This window comes from Pseudophryne corroboree, chromosome 2, assembly GCF_028390025.1.
Source record: "Pseudophryne corroboree isolate aPseCor3 chromosome 2, aPseCor3.hap2, whole genome shotgun sequence".
NCBI lineage: Eukaryota > Metazoa > Chordata > Amphibia > Anura > Myobatrachidae > Pseudophryne > Pseudophryne corroboree.
In genome coordinates this window covers 462,200,362-462,220,014 of record NC_086445.1, presented here as the reverse complement: position 1 = coordinate 462,220,014, position 19,653 = coordinate 462,200,362, and the positions used below count along the sequence as shown (strand labels likewise).

At 45.1% G+C, this 19,653-nt stretch overlaps 1 protein-coding gene and 2 pseudogenes across 1 annotated transcript in view; 2 read left to right on the top strand and 1 right to left on the bottom strand.

The window, feature by feature from the left end:
* The window catches only part of LOC135028178 (S-adenosyl-L-methionine-dependent tRNA 4-demethylwyosine synthase TYW1-like), a 590,293-nt gene that overhangs the window by 31,671 nt on the left and 538,969 nt on the right, over nt 1-19,653 (top strand). The window contains exons 2-3 of the mRNA XM_063953759.1: nt 11,531-11,670; nt 15,316-15,459. Of these exons, the coding sequence (XP_063809829.1) occupies nt 11,531-11,670; nt 15,316-15,459 (284 nt within the window). The remainder of the gene's footprint in view (nt 1-11,530; nt 11,671-15,315; nt 15,460-19,653) is intronic.
* Nucleotides 17,702-17,821, bottom strand: LOC135051683 (5S ribosomal RNA; annotated as a pseudogene).
* On the top strand, nt 19,501-19,620 carry LOC135051521 (5S ribosomal RNA; annotated as a pseudogene).

The window sequence follows — 19,653 nt, the reverse complement described above, 5'->3', positions numbered from 1 at the left end:
CAGCAATTGAAGTACCTTTTGGCAATAAAAATACATATATACAGTCTGGCACTGTATATATGTAAAAACCCCCGCCATTTTTTTACATAGAAAGCGGGACAGAAGCCCGCCACTGAGGGGGCGGGGCCTTCTTCCTCAGCACACCAGCGCCATTTTCTCTTCACAGCTCCGCTTGAAGCAGCTCCCCATGCTCTCCCCTGCAGTATCCAGGTACAAGAAGGGTAAAAAAGAGAGGGGGGGCACATAAATTTAGGCGCAAATAAAACATATAAGGCAGCTATTGGGTAATCACTTATTATAAGTGAAAATCCCTGTGTTATATAGCGCTGTGGTGTGTGCTGGCATACTCTCTCTCTGTCTCCCCAAAGGACTTTGTGGGGTCCTGTCCTCAGTCTGAGCATTCCCTGTGTGTGTGCGGTGTGTTGGTACGGCTGTGTCGACATGTTTGATGAGGAAGGTTACGTGGAGGCGGAGCAAGGGCAGATAAGTGTGGGGTCGGGGCCGACACCTGATTGGATGGATATGTGGAAGGTCTTAAACGACAATGTAAGCTCCTTACATAAAAGGTTTGATGACGCTGCAGCCTTGGGACAGCCGGGTTCTTAGCCCGCGCCTGCCCAGGCGACTCAGAAACCGCCAGGGGCTCATAAACGCCCTCTATCTCAGATGGTTGACACAGATGTCGACACTGAGTCCGACTCCAGTGTCGACGATGATGAGGCACATTTACAGTCTGAAATTACCAAGGCCATCCGATACATAATTATTGCAATGAAAGATGTATTACACATTTCTGAGATTAACCCTGTTAATACCAAGAGGGTTTATATGTTTGGGGAGAAAAAGCAGCCAGTGACTTTTCCCCCATCTGATGAATTAAATGAATTATGTGAAGAAGCGTGGAGTTCCCCTGATAAGAAACTAGTGATTTCTAAGAGGTTACTGATGGCATACCCTTTCCCGCCAACGGACAGGTTACGTTGGGAAACATCCCCTAGGGTGGACAAGGCGCTGACACGCTTATCTAAAAAGGTGGCCCTGCCGTCTCAGGATACGGCCGCCCTAAAGGAGCCTGCGGATAGAAAGCAGGAAGCTATCCTGAAGTCAGTGTATACACACTCTGGTACTCTACTGAGACCTGCTATTGCTTCAGCCTGGATGTGTAGTGCTGTAGCAGCATGGACAGATACTCTGTCAGACGACATAGATTCCCTCGACAGGGATACTGTTTTGCTAACCCTGGGCCATATAAAAGACGTCGTCTTATATATGCGGGATGCTCAGAGGGACATTTGCCTGCTGGGCTCTAGAATTAATGCTATGTCCATTGCTGCCAGGAGGGTCTTATGGACTCGGCAATGGACAGGAGATGCTGATTCTAAAAAACACATGGAGGTTTTGCCTTATAAGGGTGAGGAATTGTTTGGGGACGGTCTATCGGACCTCGTGTCCACAGCGACAGCTGGAAAGTCGACTTTCTTGCCTCCGGTTTCCTCACAGCCTAAGAAAGCACCGTATTATCAAATGCAGTCCTTTCGTTCTCAGAAAGGCAAGAGGGTCAGGGGCGCATCCTTTCTTGCCAGAGGCAGGGGTAGAGGTAAGAAGCTGCACCATGCAGCCAGTTCCCAGGAACAAAAGTCCTCCCCTGCTTCCACTAAGTCCACCGCATGACATTGGGGCTCCACAGGCGGAGCCAGGTGCGGTGGGGGCGCGTCTCCGAAACTTCAGCAACCGGTGGGTTCGCTCACAGGTGGATCTCTGGGCTGTACAAATTGTATCTCCGGGATACAAGCTGGAATTCGAAGCGACTACCCCCCGCCGTTACCTCAAATCAGCCTTGCCAGCTTCCCCCATGGAAAGGGAGGTAGTACTGGCGGCAATTCACAAGCTGTACCTCCAGCAAGTGATTGTCAGGGTCCCCCTCCTTCAACAGGGAAGGGGTTACTATTCCACAATGTTTGTGGTACCGAAACCGGACGGTTCGGTGAGACCCATTCTGAATTTAAAATCCTTGAACACTTATATAAAGAAATTCAAGTTCAAAATGGAATCGCTCAGAGCGGTTATTGCAAGCCTGGAAGAGGGGGATTTTATGGTGTCGCTGGACATCAAGGATGCTTACTTGCATGTCCCCATTTACCCACTTCACCAGGAGTACCTCAGGTTTGTGGTACAGGACTGTCATTACCAGTTCCAGACGTTGCTGTTTGGCCTGTCCACGGCACCGAGGATATTTACCAAGGTAATGGCCGAAATGATGATACTCCTTCGGAAGAAGGGAGTTATAGTTGTCCCGTACTTGTACGATCTCCTCATAAAGGCGAGGTCCAGAGAGCAGTTGTTGATCAGCGTAGCACTCTTTCAGGAAGTGTTGCAACAGCACGGCTGGATTCTGAATGTTCCAAAGTCGCAGCTGATTCCTGCGACGCGTCTGCTTTTCCTGGGCATGATTCTGGACACAGAACAGAAGAAGGTGTTTCTCCTGGTGGAGAAGGCCCAGGAATTGGCATCTCTGGTCAAGGACCTCCTCAAACCAAAACAGGTATCGGTGCATCACTGCACGCGAGTCCTGGGAAAGATGGTGGCTTCATACGAAGCCATTCCCTTCGGCAGGTTCCATGCAAGGATCTTTCAGTGGGATCTGTTGGACAAGTGGTCCGGATCGCATCTTCAGATGCATCGGCTGATCACCCTGTCCCCAAGGACAGTGGTGGCTGCAGAGTGCTCACCTTCTCGAGGGCCGCAGGTTCGGCATACAGGACTGGGTCCTGGTGACCACGGATGCAAGCCTCCGAGGATGGGGGGCAGTCACTCAGGGAAGAAACTTCCAAGGGCTGTGGTCAAGTCTGGAGACTTCTCTACACATTATTATACTTGAACTAAGGGCCATTTACAACGCCCTGAGTCAAGTAGAGCCCCTGCTTCGAAACTGGCCAGTGCTGATTCAGTCAGACAACATCACGGCGGTCGCCCATGTAAACCGCCAGGGCGGCACAAGAAGCAGGATGGCAATGGCGGAAGCCACAAAGATTCTTCGGTGGGCGGAGAATCACGTGCAAGCACTGTCAGCAGTGTTCATTCCGGGAGTGGACAACTGGGAAGCAGACTTCCTCAGCAGACACGACCTCCACCCGGGAGAGTGGGGACTTCATCAAGAAGTCTTCACACAGATAGCAAAGCGATGGGAACTGCCACAGGTGGACATGATGGCGTCCCGCCTCAACAAAAAGCTAAAAAGATATTGCGCCAGGTCAAGGGACCCTCAGGCGATAGCTGTGGACGCCCTAGTGACACCGTGGGTGTACCAGTCGGTATATGTGTTTCCTCCTCTTCCTCTCATACCCAAGGTACTGAGAATAGTAAGAAAGAGAGGAATAAGAACAATACTCATTGTTCCGGATTGGCCAAAAAGGACTTGGTACCCGGAACTGCAAGAAATGCGCACAGAGGACCCATGGCCTCTGCCTCTCAGACAGGACCTGCTGCAACAAGGGCCCTGTCTGTTCCAAGACTTACCGCGGCTGCGTTTGACGGCATGGCGGTTGAACGCCGGATCCTAGCGGAAAAAGGCATTCCGGATGAAGTTATTCCTACGCTGATAAAGGCTAGGAAGGACATGACAGCAAAGCATTATCACCGTATATGGCGAAAATATGTTGCTTGGTGTGAGGCCAGGACGGCCCCTACAGAGGAATGCCAGCTGGGTCGATTCCTGCACTTCCTACAGTCAGGGGTGACTATGGGCTTAAAATTGGGGTCCATAAAGGGTCCAGATTTCGGCCCTATCCATTTTCTTTCAAAAAGAACTGGCTTCACTGCCTGAGGTTCAGACGTTTGTAAAGGGAGTGCTGCATATTCAGCCCCCTTTTGTGACACCAGTGGCACCCTGGGATCTTAACGTTGTGTTGGATTTCCTGAAATCCCACTGGTTTGAGCCACTTAAGACCGTGGATCTAAAGTATCTCACGTGGAAAGTGGTCATGCTGTTGGCCTTAGCATCGGCTAGGCGTGTGTCGGAATTGGCGGCTTTGTCATGTAAAAGCCCATATCTGATCTTCCATATGGACAGGGCAGAATTGAGGACTCGTCCCCAATTTCTCCCAAAGGTGGTATCATCGTTTCATTTGAACCAACCTATTGTGGTGCCTGCGGCTACTCGGGACTTGGAGGACTCCAAGTTGCTGGACGTAGTCAGGGCTTTGAAAATATATGTTTCCAGAACGGCTGTAGTCAGGAAGACTGACTCGCTGTTTATCCTGCATGCACCCAACAAGCTGGGTGCTCCTGCTTCAAAGCAAACTATTGCTCGCTGGATCTGTAGCACGATTCAGCTGGCTCATTCTGCGGCTGGATTGCCGCATCCAAAATCAGTAAAAGCCCATTCCACAAGGAAGGTGGGCTCTTCTTGGGCGGCTGCCCGAGGGGTCTCGGCTTTACAGCTTTGCCGAGCGGCTACTTGGTCGGGTTCAAACACCTTTGCAGAGTTCTACAAGTTTGATACCCTGGCTGAGGAGGACCTTGTGTTTGCTCTTTCAGTGCTGCAGAGTCATCCGCACTCTCCCGCCCGTTTGGGAGCTTTGGTATAATCCCCATGGTCCTTACGGAGTTCCCAGCATCCACTAGGACGTCAGAGAAAATAAGAATTTACTCACCGGTAATTCTATTTCTCGTAGTCCGTAGTGGATGCTGGGCGTCCGTCCCAAGTGCGGACTTTCTGCAATACGTGTATATAGTTATTGCTTAAATAAGGGTTATTGTTATGAGCCATCCGTTGAGTGAGGCTCAGTTGTTGTTCATACTGTTAACTGGGTAAGGTTATCACAAGTTGTACGGTGTGATTGGTGTGGCTGGTATGAGTCTTACCCTGGATTCCAAAAATCCTTTCCTTGTAATGTCAGCTCTTCCGGGCACAGTTTCCCTAACTGAGGTCTGGAGGAGGGGCATAGAGGGAGGAGCCAGTGCACACCAGATAGTACCTAATCTTTTCTTTAGAGTGCCCAGTCTCCTGCGGAGCCCGTCTATTCCCCATGGTCCTTACGGAGTTCCCAGCATCCGCTACGGACTACGAAAAATAGAATTACCGGTGAGTAAATTCTTATTTTTTTTTTATTTGTGTGTCTTAATTATAACTATAAACAACTGGAAGTGACAAAACTACTGAGCTAGACCTCACTGTGACGTGTATGAAGTGCTACCATGGTGCAGCTTTTTCTCATGCTAGTCTCTGTTGTGCCTCATCTGCTATTTTGTAATTAATTGTACACTGAGCAGCTTATTGCTGTGTCTGCGCAATAAGTATCATTAAAGAATTGTTTCTTAAAGACATGAGGTCTTTGCAAAATTTACAGAAAAAGACTATGCTACAACTTTCTGGGCGTCTCCGTTGCGATGGGCGTTGGTGTATAGACACGGACACATCTGTGTGGATTATATTTCAAATATGAATATTTGTAGCATACGCTATAGGAAATGCATGAATAGATGTATATTTAACTGCAGTAGTGACACTGTATGCAGCAGGTAGTTTATTTCTGGATATACAGCTGTGTTTAGTGTAAAAACATGGTTGCTGAGAATATTCCAAAAACTTTTTTCTTTTTTTCTTTTTAAGACAACCAAACATATTCATATATTTATCTAACGTTCTAGAGGATGCTGGGGACTCCGTAAGGACCATGGGGAATAGACGGGCTCCGCAGGAGATAGGGCACTTTAAGAAAGACTTTGGATTCTGGGTGTGCACTGGCTCCTCCCTATATGCCCCTCCTCCAGACCTCAGTTTTAGACTGTGCCCAGAGGAGAATGGGTGCACTGCAGGTAGCTCTCCTGAGTTTCCTGCTTAGAAAGCATTTTTGTTAGGATTTTTTTCTCTTTTTCAGGGAGCACTGCTGGCAACAGGCTCCCTGCATCGAGGGACGGAGGAGAGAGGAGCAGACCTACTTAAATGATAGGCTCTGCTTCCTTGGCTACTGGACACCATTAGCTCCAGAGGGAGTGAACACAGGTTCGTCCTGGGCGTTCACCCCCAGAGCCGCGCCGCCGTTCTCCTCACAGAGCCAGAAGAAACGAAGCCAGAAGACGTCTAAGGCGGCAGAAGCCTTCGGTGCTTCACAGAGGTAACGCACACCACCGCAGCTGTGCGTCATTGCTCCCATACACCTCACACACTCCGGTCACTGTACGGGTGCAGGGCGCAGGGGGGGCGCCCTGGGCAGCAATAAATCACCTCTCCTATGGCAAAAGTCTATATACATGTACAGGTGGGCACTGTACATGTATATAAAAGAGCCCCCGCCATTTTTTAGTAAGTTTGAGCGGGACAGAAGCCCGCCGCCGAGGGGGCGGGGCTTCTCCCTCAGCACTCGCCAGCGCCATTTTCTCTCCACAGCACCGCTGAGAGGAAGATCCCCGGACTCTCCCCTGCTTGGCACACGGTGTAAGGGGGTTTTAAAGTAGAGGGGGGGCACATTATTGGCGTTTACACATTAAGCAGCGCTACTGGGTAAACATTGTGTGTTTCTCCTGGGTCATATAGTGCTGGGGTGTGTGCTGGCATACTCTCTCTCTGTCTCTCCAAGGGGCCTCAGGGGGAACCTGTCTTCAGAAAAGAGATTCCCTGTGTGTGTGAAGTGTGTCGGTACGTGTGTGTCGGCATGTTTGACGAGGAAGGCTCACCTAAGGAGGAGGGGGAGTGCATGATGGTCAGGTCGCCGTCGGCAATGCAGACACCGGACTGGGTGGATATGTGGAATGTCTTGAATGCAAATAAAAATTTACTGCATAAACGGTTAGACAAGGCTGAAGCTAGGGATCAGTCAGGTGGTCAGACCATGCCTGTCCCTGTGGCACCAGGACCTTCAGGGTCTCAAAAACACACCATATCCCAGATCACTGACACAGATACCTACACGGATACTGACTAGTGTCGACTATGAGGATGCAAAATTGCAACCAAAGGTGGCAAAATGCATTCGTTACATGATTATTTCCATTAAAGAGGTTTTGCATATCACTGAGGAACCCCCTGTCCCTGACACGAGGGTACACATTTATAAAGGGAAAAAGCCTGAGGTCACTTTTCCGTCCTCATTTGAGCTAAGCGACTTGTGCGAAAAGGCTTGGGAATCTCCAGATAGGAGACTACAAGTTCCCAAAAGGATTCTTATGGCGTATCCCTTTCCACAAAAGGACAGGATACGATGGGAATCTTCGCCTAAGGTAGACAAGGCGCTGACACGCTTATCCAAGAAGGTGGCACTGCCTTCTCAGGATACAGCTTCCCTCAAGGATCCTGCTGATCGTAAGCAGGAAATTACCATGAAGCACATTTACACACGTTCCGGTACTATCGTTAAACCGGCTATGGCATCGGCCTGGGTTTGTAGTGCTGTCGCAGCATGGACAGATTCCTTATCTACGGAACTTGACACCCTAGATAAGGATACCATTCTAATGACCCTAGAGCATATCAAAGATGCTGCTTTATATATGAGGGATGCTCAAAGAGACATTTGTTTACTAAGCTCCAGAATAAATGCTATGTCTATTTCTGCTAGGCGACTCTTGTGGACTCGACAGTGGACGGGGGATGCCGACTCAAAGCGGCATATGGAGTCGTTGCCTTACAAGGGGGAGGAGTTGTTTGGAGAAGGCCTCTCGGACCTTGTCTCTACTGCTAAGGCCGGTAAATCGAATTTCTTACCTTATGTCCCCCCCGCAGCATACTAAAAAGGCACCTCATTATCAAATGCAGTTCTTTCGTTCCATTAAAAGCAAGAAGGTACGGGGATCGTCCTTCCTTGCCAGAGGAAAAGGCAAGGGAAAAAAGCTGCATGCAGCTAGTTCCCAGGAGCAGAAGTCCTCCCCTACATCTGCAAAGTCCACCGCATGACGCTGGGGCTTCCTGGGTGGAGTCAGCTCAAGTGGGGGGCGCGTCTTCGATTTTTCAGCCAGGTCTGGGTTCACTCACAGGTGGATCCCTGGGCTATAGAGATTGTTTCTCAGGGATACAGGCTGGAATTCGAAGACGTGCCTCCTCGCCGGTTTTTCAAATCGGCTCTGCCAGCTTCCCCGTCAGAGAGGGAGTTATTGTTGTCTGCAATTCAAAAATTGTATCTTCAACAGGTGATAGTCAAAGTTCTTCTTCTCCAGCAAGGAAAGGGGTATTACTCAACCCTGTTTGTGGTCCCGATACCGGACGGTTCGGTCAGGCCCATTTTGAATCTAAAATCCCTGAACTTGTACTTGAAAAAGTTCAAGTTCAAGATGGAATCGCTCAGAGCGGTCATCGCCAGCCTGGAGGGGGGGGGATTGGATGGTGTCCCTGGACATAAAGGATGCATACCTTCATGTTCCAATTTTCCCTCCTCACCAGGCGTTCCTGAGATTTGCAGTACAGGACTGTCATTACCAATTTCAGACGTTGCCGTTTGGGCTTTTCACAGCCCTGAGAAATTTCACCAAGGTAATGGCGGAAATGATGGTGCTCCTGCGCAAGCAGGGGGTCACAATTATCCCATACTTGGACGATCTCCTCATAAAGGTGAGATCTCGGGAGATGTTGCTGGACAGCGTGTCGCTGTCGGTGAGAATGTTGCAGAGGCACGGCTGGATTCTCAATATACCGAAGTCCCAGCTAGTCCCTACAACGCGTCTGACCTTTCTAGGCCTGATTCTAGACACAGACCAGAAAAAGGTTTTTCTTCCGATGGAAAAGGCTCAGGAGCTCATAGCCCTGGTCAGGAACCTATTAAAGCTAAAAAAGGTTTCAGTGCATCACTGCACGCGTGTCCTGGGGAAGATGGTGGCATCGTACAAGGCCATCCCCTTCGGAAAGGTTCTATTCGAGGACCTTTCAATGGGATCTACTGGACAGATGGTCCGGGTCCCATTTACAAATGCATCAAAGGATCACCCTGTCTTCCAGAGCCAGAGTATCTCTCCTGTGGTGGCTGCACAGTGCTCACCTCCTAGAAGACCGCAGGTTCGGAATTCAGGACTGGATCCTGGTGACTACGGACGCAAGCCTCCGAGGTTGGGGAGCAGTCACATTGGGAAGAAATTTCCAAGGTCTCTGGTCAAATCTAGAGACTTGTCTCCACATCAACGTCCTGGAGTTGAGGGCCATATACAACGCCCTACGCCAAGCGGAGGCATTGTTTCGGGACAAACCGGTTCTGATTCAGTCGGACAATGTCACGGCAGTAACTCATGTAAACCGCCAAGGCGGCACAAGGAGCAGAGTGGCCATGGCAGAAACGACCAGGATTCTTCGCTGGGCGGAAGGCCATGTAAGCACCCTAGCGGCAGTATTCATCCCGGGGGTGGACAACTGGGAAGTGGACTTCCTCAGCAGACATGACCTGCATCCGGGAGAGTGGGGACTTCATCCAGAAGTCTTCGCACAGATGTAGGGTCGGTGGGGACTGCCTCAGATAGACATGATGGCGTCCCGTCTCAACAAAAAGCTAAAGAGGTATTGCGCCAGGTCAAGAGACCCTCGGGCGGTAGCGGTGGACGCTCTAGTGACACCTTGGGTGTTCAGGTCGGTCTATGTGTTCCCTCCTCTACCTCTCATACCCAAGGTGTTGAGAATAATAAGACTAAGCAGAGTCAGAACAATCCTCATTGTTCCAGATTGGCCACGAAGGACTTGGTATCCGGATCTGCAAGAGTTGCTCACAGAAGATCCGTGGCCTCTTCCTCTAAGACAGGACCTGCTGCAGCAGGGGCCCTGTCTGTTCCAAGACTTACCGCGGCTGCGTTTGACGGCATGGCGGTTGAACGCCGCATCCTAGCGGAAAAAGGTATTCCGGAGGAGGTCATCCCTACGCTAATAAAGGCTAGGAAGGACGTGACATTGAAACATTATCACCGTATATGGCGAAAATATGTTTCTTGGTGTGAGGCCAGGAGGAGTTCCATTTGGGTCGTCTGCTTCACTACCTGCAAACAGGAGTGAATTTGGGCCTAAAATTAGGGTCCATAAAGGTCGAAATTTCGGCCTTATCCATTTTCTTTCAAAAAGAATTGGCTTCTCTTCCTGAAGTACAGACATTCGTGAAGGGGGTGCTGCATATTCAGCCTCCTTTTGTACCTCCTGTGGCGCCGTGGGATCTTAATGTGGTATTAAGTTTCCTCAGGTCACCTTGGTTTGAACCACTCAAAACAGTGGAGTTGAAATATCTCACTTGGAAAGTGGTCATGTTGTTGGCCTTGGCTTCGGCAAGGCGTGTTTCGGAATTGGCAGCTTTATCACATAAAAGCCCCTTCCTGGTTTTTCACGTGGATAGGGCAGAGTTGAGGACGCGTCATCAGTTTCTGCCAAAAGTGGTCTCATCTTTTCATATGAACCAACCTATTGTCGTGCCTGTGGCTTCATGGGACTTGGAGGATTCTGAGTCCCTGGATGTGGTCAGGGCTTTGAAGATTTATGTGACCAGAACAGCTAGGATCAGGAAGACTGAAGCTCTGTTTGTTCTGTATGCAGCCAACAAAGTGGGCGCTCCTGCTTCAAAGCAGACTATTGCTCGCTGGATCTGTAACATGATTCAGCAGGCGCATTCTACGGCAGGATTGCCATTGCCTAAATCGGTTAGGGCCCATTCCACTAGGAAGGTGGGCTCTTCTTGGGCGGCTGCCCGAGGGGTCTCTGCACTACAACTATGCCGAGCTGCTACTTGGTCGGGGTCAAACACCTTTTCAAGGTTCTATAAGTTTGATACCCTGGCTGAGGAGGACCTCCTGTTTGCTCAATCGGTGCTGCAGAGTCATCCGCACTCTCCAGCCCGTTTGGGAGCTTTGGTATAATCCCCATGGTCCTTACGGAGTCCCCAGCATCCTCTAGGACGTTAGAAAAAATAAGATTTTACTTAACGGTAAATCTATTTCTCGTAGTCCGTAGAGGATGCTGGGCGCCCGTCCCAAGTGCGGACTTCTTCTGCAAGACTTGTATAAAGTTTATTGCTTACATAAGGGTTATGTTATAGTTTCATCGGTTTGAACCGAGACTATGTTGTTGTTCATGCTGTTAACTGGGTAGTTTATCACAGGTTATACGGTATGATTGGTGTGGCTGGTATGAATCTTGCCCTTGGATTAACTAAAATCCTTTCCTCGTACTGTCCGTCTCCTCTGGGCACAGTTTCTCTAACTGAGGTCTGGAGGAGGGGCATAGAGGGAGGAGCCAGTGCACACCCAGAATCCAAAGTCTTTCTTAAAGTGCCCGATCTCCTGCGGAGCCCGTCTATTCCCCATGGTCCTTACGGAGTCCCCAGCATCGTCTACGGACTACGAGAAATAGATTTACCGGTAAGTAAAGTTAAGTTAGGCAGTGGTAACTCGACCCTTTCTTTTATACTTGGCCAGTGCACTGTACGCAGTTTTACAGATGACCTTCAGAAACTAACTACTTAGTAGGAGGGTTATGAATCGTATGTAAAGGTTATTTACTTATAAGTAGGCTTTCATATTTTAAAATGTTCACTTTTTTTGGTTTTAATGTTCCTTTACTGTTTTGGTGGTTCTGCAGGTACGTGGGGTTTTCTTCATACACAATTGATGCTATTGTGGCTGAACAGGTTTTACATCTATTCTTGTGCTGCAATTGGAATTGCCATCTGGATCTCCAGTAAATTTATCTTGGGCAGGAAAAAACCACAGGTTATTGAGGTATGTATTTCTCAAATGCTCTTTGGTGGTGGTGGTTGTCTCATGCTGAGAGTGAGAACCTTTACAGTCTTCTTGATCTAATTCCTGGAAGCTGTGTACTTTAACATTATTCTTTTTGTAAATTAAGAGCTGTTGTCTCATGTATACCTGCATGCCTTTGCTATTTCATAGAATAAAGCAAAGACACTTTGAAAATGGATAAATTATTGCTTATTCTCCAAATATATTCTGGACAGATTTATTGGTACTCCTCTGAAAATCTAATAATTAGATTATAGAGATATTTCAAACTAAATACTTTCTTGAAGTAGCGTCACACGTCTTCATTCTTCTAACCAGTCTTTCAGCCTGTTTAAATGGTGAAAACTAGTCACTCTGTGGTTTGGTATCATTGTGTGCAGCACACTGAACATGAGAGTTGACAGTAATAAGTAGTAAGGAGTCCTTGGTATCAAACTCAGTGCATGGTCACGTGGAAAATCTACCCCAAATTCAACAGAAAGATAGTAAGTGATAAAGAACCAAGGAGAACTTCTAAAGAGATACAAGCTGAACTCCATAGTCAAGGTATGTCGGTGTCTGATCGCATCATCCAATGCTTTTTGAGCGACAATGGGCTTCCTGGAAGAACAACTAGGCAGATTCCTCTTATGAAGAAACAACAAAGCCTGACTGGAATATTTTTCAAATGCATATTGGCAAGCCAGAATGCTTCTGGGAGAATGTCCTTTGGACATTTGAGTCAATACTGGAGCATTTTGCCAAGTCTCAGTAGATCTATGTTCAAACCTGAAGAAAATGAAGATTTCAAAGAGAAGAACACCATGCCTTCTATGAAATATGGAGGAGGATTGACTATGTTTTGCGGCTTTGCTGCATCTGGCATGGGGTGCCTTGAATCTCTGCAGGGCACAATGAAATCTCAGGGCTATCAAGGAATTGTGGAGCAAAACCTACTGCCCAGTGTCTGAAAGCTCTCTCTCGGTCAGGGGTCCTCTAACAGGATAATGACCCAATACACACAGTTTAAAGCACCCAATAATGGATAAAAAAAACATTGGACAATTCTAGAGGTTCTCAAACGTGGTCCTCAATGCACCCCAGTGGTCTAGGTTTTAAGTATATCCATGCTTGGCCACAGGTGACTTAATTAGTAACTGCGTGTGGGAACCTCTGAACTATTCTGAAGTGGCCTTCTATGAGCCCTGTTCTAAACCCTATTAAACATATTTGGGAAGAGCTGAAATATGCAGTCTGGAGAAGGCACCCATCAACCCTAAAACAGCTGGAGCAGTTTCCTAAGGAAGAATGGGCCAAACTACCCGTTGACAGGTGCAGAGGACCCATTGGGGGAAATTAAATTGCTTCTGCACTAGATGGCGCCCAACAGAGCACTTCAATTGTTGCTTTGTTCAGGCGCAATGAGTCGCAGGGAGACGCATAAATTGTCTGGTATTTCTTACTCATGATTTTGTTTGTAAAATAACAAAATCGTAACAAATCGTCTGTGTATCAGGTCTTCACTAAAGTTGTAACCATCTATTAGTCATTTTGCGTAGTGAACACGTGTATTGTATAGCTTTGCTGAAGTGCAAATATTATATGGCTAAGACAATGGTCAATGCACATTTAATTGCAGATTTCTTCTATGGAGTAAGTGAGTTATTAGTCTTCATGTACAAAAAGCAACCACAATTTCTTTCAGTGCTTTTACGTCAAATTTGTACGCCATATAGTTATATAATGAATAACTTTTCTGAAGATAATGGTGCAAATTGTCTGCCCATTTTATTTTTAATTATCGTTTTAAATAGTTTGTACATTTTAATTTAAAGGCGTGGTTAGACTAAGCAAAGGCCAGTTGGAACGTTGATTATTAGTTTATCTTTTATCTTTAATGTCCTAGTACTTTCAGTATCCTTAAGTAGAAGCGTCCATCTTATGGGCTTATCTAGATTATAAAAAGTGACATCACTAACACTGCCCGATTCTCTGGGAACTGATGGCTGCAATATCATGAAGACATTTTTTAGCCCTCAAAATGTTCATCTCTGCGGTGTGTAGTTGACAGATTCATTTTAACGCCTCACTTAGTACCAGACTCTCCTACAGTATAGTGCAATTTTTCCATACAGTAGATACAGTATGTGATAATGTATGGCATAATACACTCCCTACTGTTATCTATATGGTTAGTACAAGTCACGGTAAATGTATAAAAGCACCATTTTTTCTTAAAATACACAAGTTTTCTTAAAGATTATTGATGGGATGAGTTCATAGCCTTCTGCTTATACAACGGTTGAGCTACTCTACAATTTGTATGTTTTATATAGAAAATGATGTATTGACAGAGTGCAGTAATTAATATTGTGGATACTTTATTGTTTTTCCCTTTATTATTGTATTACATGCATCTGGGGCATATATTGAGAAAGAAAGCTGCATAAACAACTAAATGGTGTGACTGTTCTGGATTTGGAAAATTATATCAAACACCCTAATTCATACCCCTTTTACACCCAAATCCCGGGTCTGACCCAGGATTTGGAACACTGTTCTAAGCCGGGTCAGACCGGACTGCCCCCTTTTATACCGCAGTGCCGATCCGGGATATTCCCGGATCGGCACAGTTTACACTGCACCCGGGTGCAGTGTCTTGGGGGCCGGCGCTTAGAGATGACGTCATCTCCAAGCATCAGGAAACCCTGCAAATCGGGACTCTGGAGTGTCACGCTGGGAGCAAGCCCAGCAATCTGGAAGCTGCTGTGCTGCCCCCAGCTTTTGGCGCTTCCAGGCACTCGACACGGTGCTGCTGTCTGCATAGACAGCATGTGCTGTGTCCCCAGCCGCTGCATGGCAACCAGCATGGTGCTGCTGTCTGCATATACAGCGTGCGCTGTGACTCCCAGCCTCCCGACTGCCCGCCGGACACTGCGGTTCGGGAGGTCTGCCATGCTGTAAATGGGTGCAGGGTCGGATGACCCGGCTTACCCATTTACACCGCCTCCTACCCTGGATCTTACTCATGTACAACCCTGCTTGCAAGCCGGTTTGGATTCCTGGGAAAATTGACACAGGGTCTTGAAGAAGGACCCTTTTACACCGCCTGTAGTCCTGGGATTTTGGGCGCTTCCGTGCAAAATCCCGGGATATTTTAGGCAGTGTAAAAGCGGTATAACTGTACTATGTATAATATATAATGTCCATTTTTTTTTTCAATTTGCTTCGTTGAAAAGTAAAGTCCAATAAATATTTTTAAATGATTACAGGCTGTTGCGAATGAACCATTGTCCATTCTACAGCATTAATCTTTTTTTCTTTGTATGGAAAGTAGACAATTATTAGTACAAAAGTCCTGACAAATAGAACGTTTTATAGTTCAATAAAATGAGTTATGCTGACCAGATAATTACATTTTGTTAAGTAATAACCCGCAAAATAAAACAATCTCTTGCTCCTGTGATTTGATAATTGGGTCCCATTGTCTTTTTTAATGATATCTGTAAGTACCATTTCCATGTATATTAATAAGTCAAATCCGAATAGACAGGTCCTGATTGTTGTCTAGTTAAGAATACTATTTTTGGCATAAGCTGTTTGTGTATAATAGTGCCTTACATTTGTGTTAAACTTTTATTTTAGCAGGGTGAATCAGTATCCCAGAACAGTTTTGTCTCCTTGTCAACTAAAGAATTAAAAAGCAGTACTCTTGACATAAATAATGAAAAAGAAGTGTTTGTTGCTGGTGTGAAGATTTTCTATGGCTCTCAGACTGGTACTGCGAAGGTAAGATAGCCTCTTTGCGACTATAAGGACTGATTTCATGAACTGTGTATAGTTCTACCTGCAGGGAGTATCTTACAATTCAGTTCTTTTATGTGTTCTCGTTGATACAGGTTGAGTATCCCATATCCAAATATTCCGAAATACGGAATATTCCGAAATACGAAATTTTTTGAGTGAGCGTGAGACAGTGAAACCTTTGTTTTTTGATGGCTCAATGTACACAAAGTTTGTTTAATACACAGTTATTAAAAATATTGTATTAAATGACCTTCAGGCTGTGTGTATATGGTGTATATGAAACATAAATGAAAAATGTGAATGTACACACACTTTGTTTAATGCACAAAGTTATAAAAAATATTGGCTAAAATTACCTTCAGGCTGTGTGTATAAGGTCTATATGTAACATAAATGCATTCTGTGCTTAGACTTGGGTCCCATCACCATGATATCTCATTATGGTATGCAATTATTCCAAAATACGGAAAAATCCCATATCCAAAATACTACTGGTCCCAAGCAATTTGGATAAGGGATACTCAACCTGTAATTGGTTTTGTACTGCACCAATTGTTAATTAAGAAGATCGGTTAAACAATACATATTATTTTCTTATGAGGGTTTCTTTTTCTCCTCCTATTGTTGGTTTATGTGGTGACTTTGGTATCTTTGAGCCAAGTTTTTAGGAGGCTTATTTTTGAGCAATGTGACATATGTTGCGTTCAGTCCATTTTTCCTGTGTCTTATGCGGTTGAAAAAATTTGGTTATGTATGTGTCCAAATATAATTGTGCTGTTGGTCACAATGCAAGATTAAACTATGCAGTGGTTTATTTTACATTTTAAAATGGTTTCTATAGATCTGCTGTCCAAATATATATATATATATATATATATATATATATATATATATATATATATATATATATATATATATATATATATATATATATATATATATAGGGGGGAGTTATTGCGCCACTTGTGTTTGACAATTATTAAGAATAAGAAATAACATATAACATAAAAAGTGAAGTTTAAAATAGACACTCCCTAAAAATTCAAAAGGGTGTCAGCTGACCCCCAGACAGGGATGGTAGTTCCCTGCGATATAAGAGAATGTACAAAAAGGGGGGAGGGGGGAATATAGCGACCAACGGTGTCTTTTAAAAACTCACAATGAAGGTAAAAAATATAAATACAATTTATTCACATAAAATAGTTTTCACATAAGGTTTTACACATAAAAATATCTTAATAACAGGTCTCTTTAAAAAATGGGATAAAAACAATTTACACAATTCTAAGTATATTACCCGTTAAAAATAGATAAGAAGATTATAACTTAACTGGGTATAAGGTCACTGCCAGGTTGTCCAACGCGTTTCGTCATACAGACTTCATCAAGGGGTGTTAGCAGAATGGGACCAAGCTTCTATTTATACCAGTAGTGATCTAGTGGTAATTATGACATCACTTCCTGTGGTTTGCACATGGTGTTGCCAAACAGACTGTAATCTACTAGTTTGTGATCTTATATAATATGATCGGATGCTATATAACAGTACAGTGTATAATATATACTTTAAAAATAACTTTGGAGCAAGAGAGGTCTAGAAAAAGTCATTTTAAGAAGCGCTGGCGGCTTTTCCGCCACACTTCCGGTATTCTGACGTCGCGTCACTTCCGCCCCACTTCCGGAGACGCGACCGCGCATGCGCCCGTAGTTTTAGCAGATTCAGTTCTTCCTAGAGGCCAGGAGTATTCACATAAAGAGCTCCGTCGGCGGCCATCTTTGTGTGGTTTTTCATATAGGTATTTCATGCTGCGGCCATGTTAATGGAGGTCAAAATCAGGGATATTATCATATTGATCCTCCGTGAACCATGTAAACAGAAAAAAAGAAGTTTAATTAATAGGTGATTAGAAGCAATTTAGTCACCATAATAACAGTTCCTAGATAGGTTTATCATATATATAAATAAGATGCTTCATCAAATAAAGTGCGCTGACGTGCAGATATATAAAATATATATAAATATAGATAATATTATTAAAACAGATAATATTAATAGAACTAAATGTAAATAGGGTTACTTGTAGTGCTTAATGTAATTAGTGATAAGGTGCAGACAGTATGATCAAGTTTAGAAGTGCAGAAATAAAAAAGGGCTAGTGATAGGTTCATATATGTGTAATTGTAACAATGACTAGCTCATGTAGGCTTTTATTATATAGTTTTTTATTTACAGTACCTGATATTCCCAGATGGTCTCCCTAGTCTGGTACTGATCAGGCCCGACACTGCTTCGCTTCCAAGATCGGGCGAGATTGGGCATTTCCAGTGTGGTTTGACTGTAATAATTACTTACCATACATGTGTCATATTACAAATAGAATCATGATATTAGTATAATCATATATCAGGGGTGGGGTGGGGGTGGGGTTGAGTGGGAGGAGGGGGGGGTGGGGAAGGGAGGCAGTGGCAATGGGATTGGAAGTGGGGGAGGAGGAGGATATAAGTTTAGGAGGTGATATTGGATACGGATATCTATGTCATGGTTATATTAAGGGGTGGGTGAAGAACAGGGGGTTGGATTCCAACCGTAATGATGGCACCAGAAAATTCACAGGAACGGAGCGATTTCATAATAGTCATTGAACCCCTTCGGATGGAGTGTCTGCAATTGGAAAATCCAATACATTTCTCTGCGTGAAAGTTTATTTGCCAGGTCGCCGCCTCTTTCTCCCAACTTCACTAGTTCAATTGCCTTGAAGGTCAAGGCCTCCGGATTGGAGTTGTGTGCCAAGAATTGAAACCAAGAACTTCATCAAGCCAGTTGACACAAATAGTTACCTTCACTACAAAAGTAATCATTTAAAGAAATGGAAAAACAACATCCCCTTCTCCCAATTTAACAGAATAAAGAGAAATTGCAGCAACCAGGGAGAATGCGAAGCCCAAATTGAGAAGTACAAAAGCAGATTTGAGGATAAAGAATATCCAATCAATATCTTGGAAGAAGCAGCCACCAAAGCAAAGGCACTGGAGAGATCAACATTACTAGAATACAAGCCTAAAGAAATGAAAAAAGATTCCGTTTCGTTCATTACAACATACAATCGCCATGAGAAATCCATCAGAGACTCACTTAGTAAACATTGGGGTATCCTATTAATGGACCCGGTCCTTAAAGAATTCTTGCCTCCTCGCCCCGAGATCATCTTCAGAAAATCCAAGAATCTTAAAGATATTCTAGCACCAAGCATGCTACGAAAGGAACCTGAAGAAAGTACACGATTGCCGAAATGCACTGGATCCTTTAAATGTGGCCGATGTAACATCTGCAGGTACCTACATCCAGTGAGGAAAACATTCACAGACATGGAGAAAAAGGAAGTGTACAAAATCAAAGACTTTATAAACTGCAATACCCAATCAGTTATTTATCTATTGGAATGCGAGTGTGGAAAACAATATGTGGGAAAGACAAAGAGACCGTTAAAAATAAGGATTCAAGAACACATCCGCAATATAAAAAATCAAATGGAGAATCACGCTGTATCCAAACATTTCAAGATGGCACACAACTCCAATCCGGAGGCCTTGACCTTCAAGGCAATTGAACTAGTGAAGTTGGGAGAAAGAGGCGGCGACCTGGCAAATAAACTTTCACGCAGAGAAATGTATTGGATTTTCCAATTGCAGACACTCCATCCGAAGGGGTTCAATGACTATTATGAAATCGCTCCGTTCCTGTGAATTTTCTGGTGCCATCATTACGGTTGGAATCCAACCGTATCCCCTGTTCTTCATCCACCCCTTAATATAACCATGACATAGATATCCGTATCCAATATCACCTCCTAAACTTATATCCTCCTCCTCCCCCACTTCCAATCCCATTGCCACTGCCTCCCTTCCCCACCCCCCCTCCTCCCACTCAACCCCACCCTCACCCTACCCCCACCCCACCTCTGATATATGATTATACTAATATCATGATTCTATTTGTAATATGACACATGTATGGTAAGTAATTATTACAGTCAAACCACACTGGAAATGCCCAATCTCGCCCGATCTTGGAAGCGAAGCAGTGTCGGGCCTGATCAGTACCAGACTAGGGAGACCATCTGGGAATATCAGGTACTGTAAATCAAAAACTATATAATAAAAGCCTACATGAGCTAG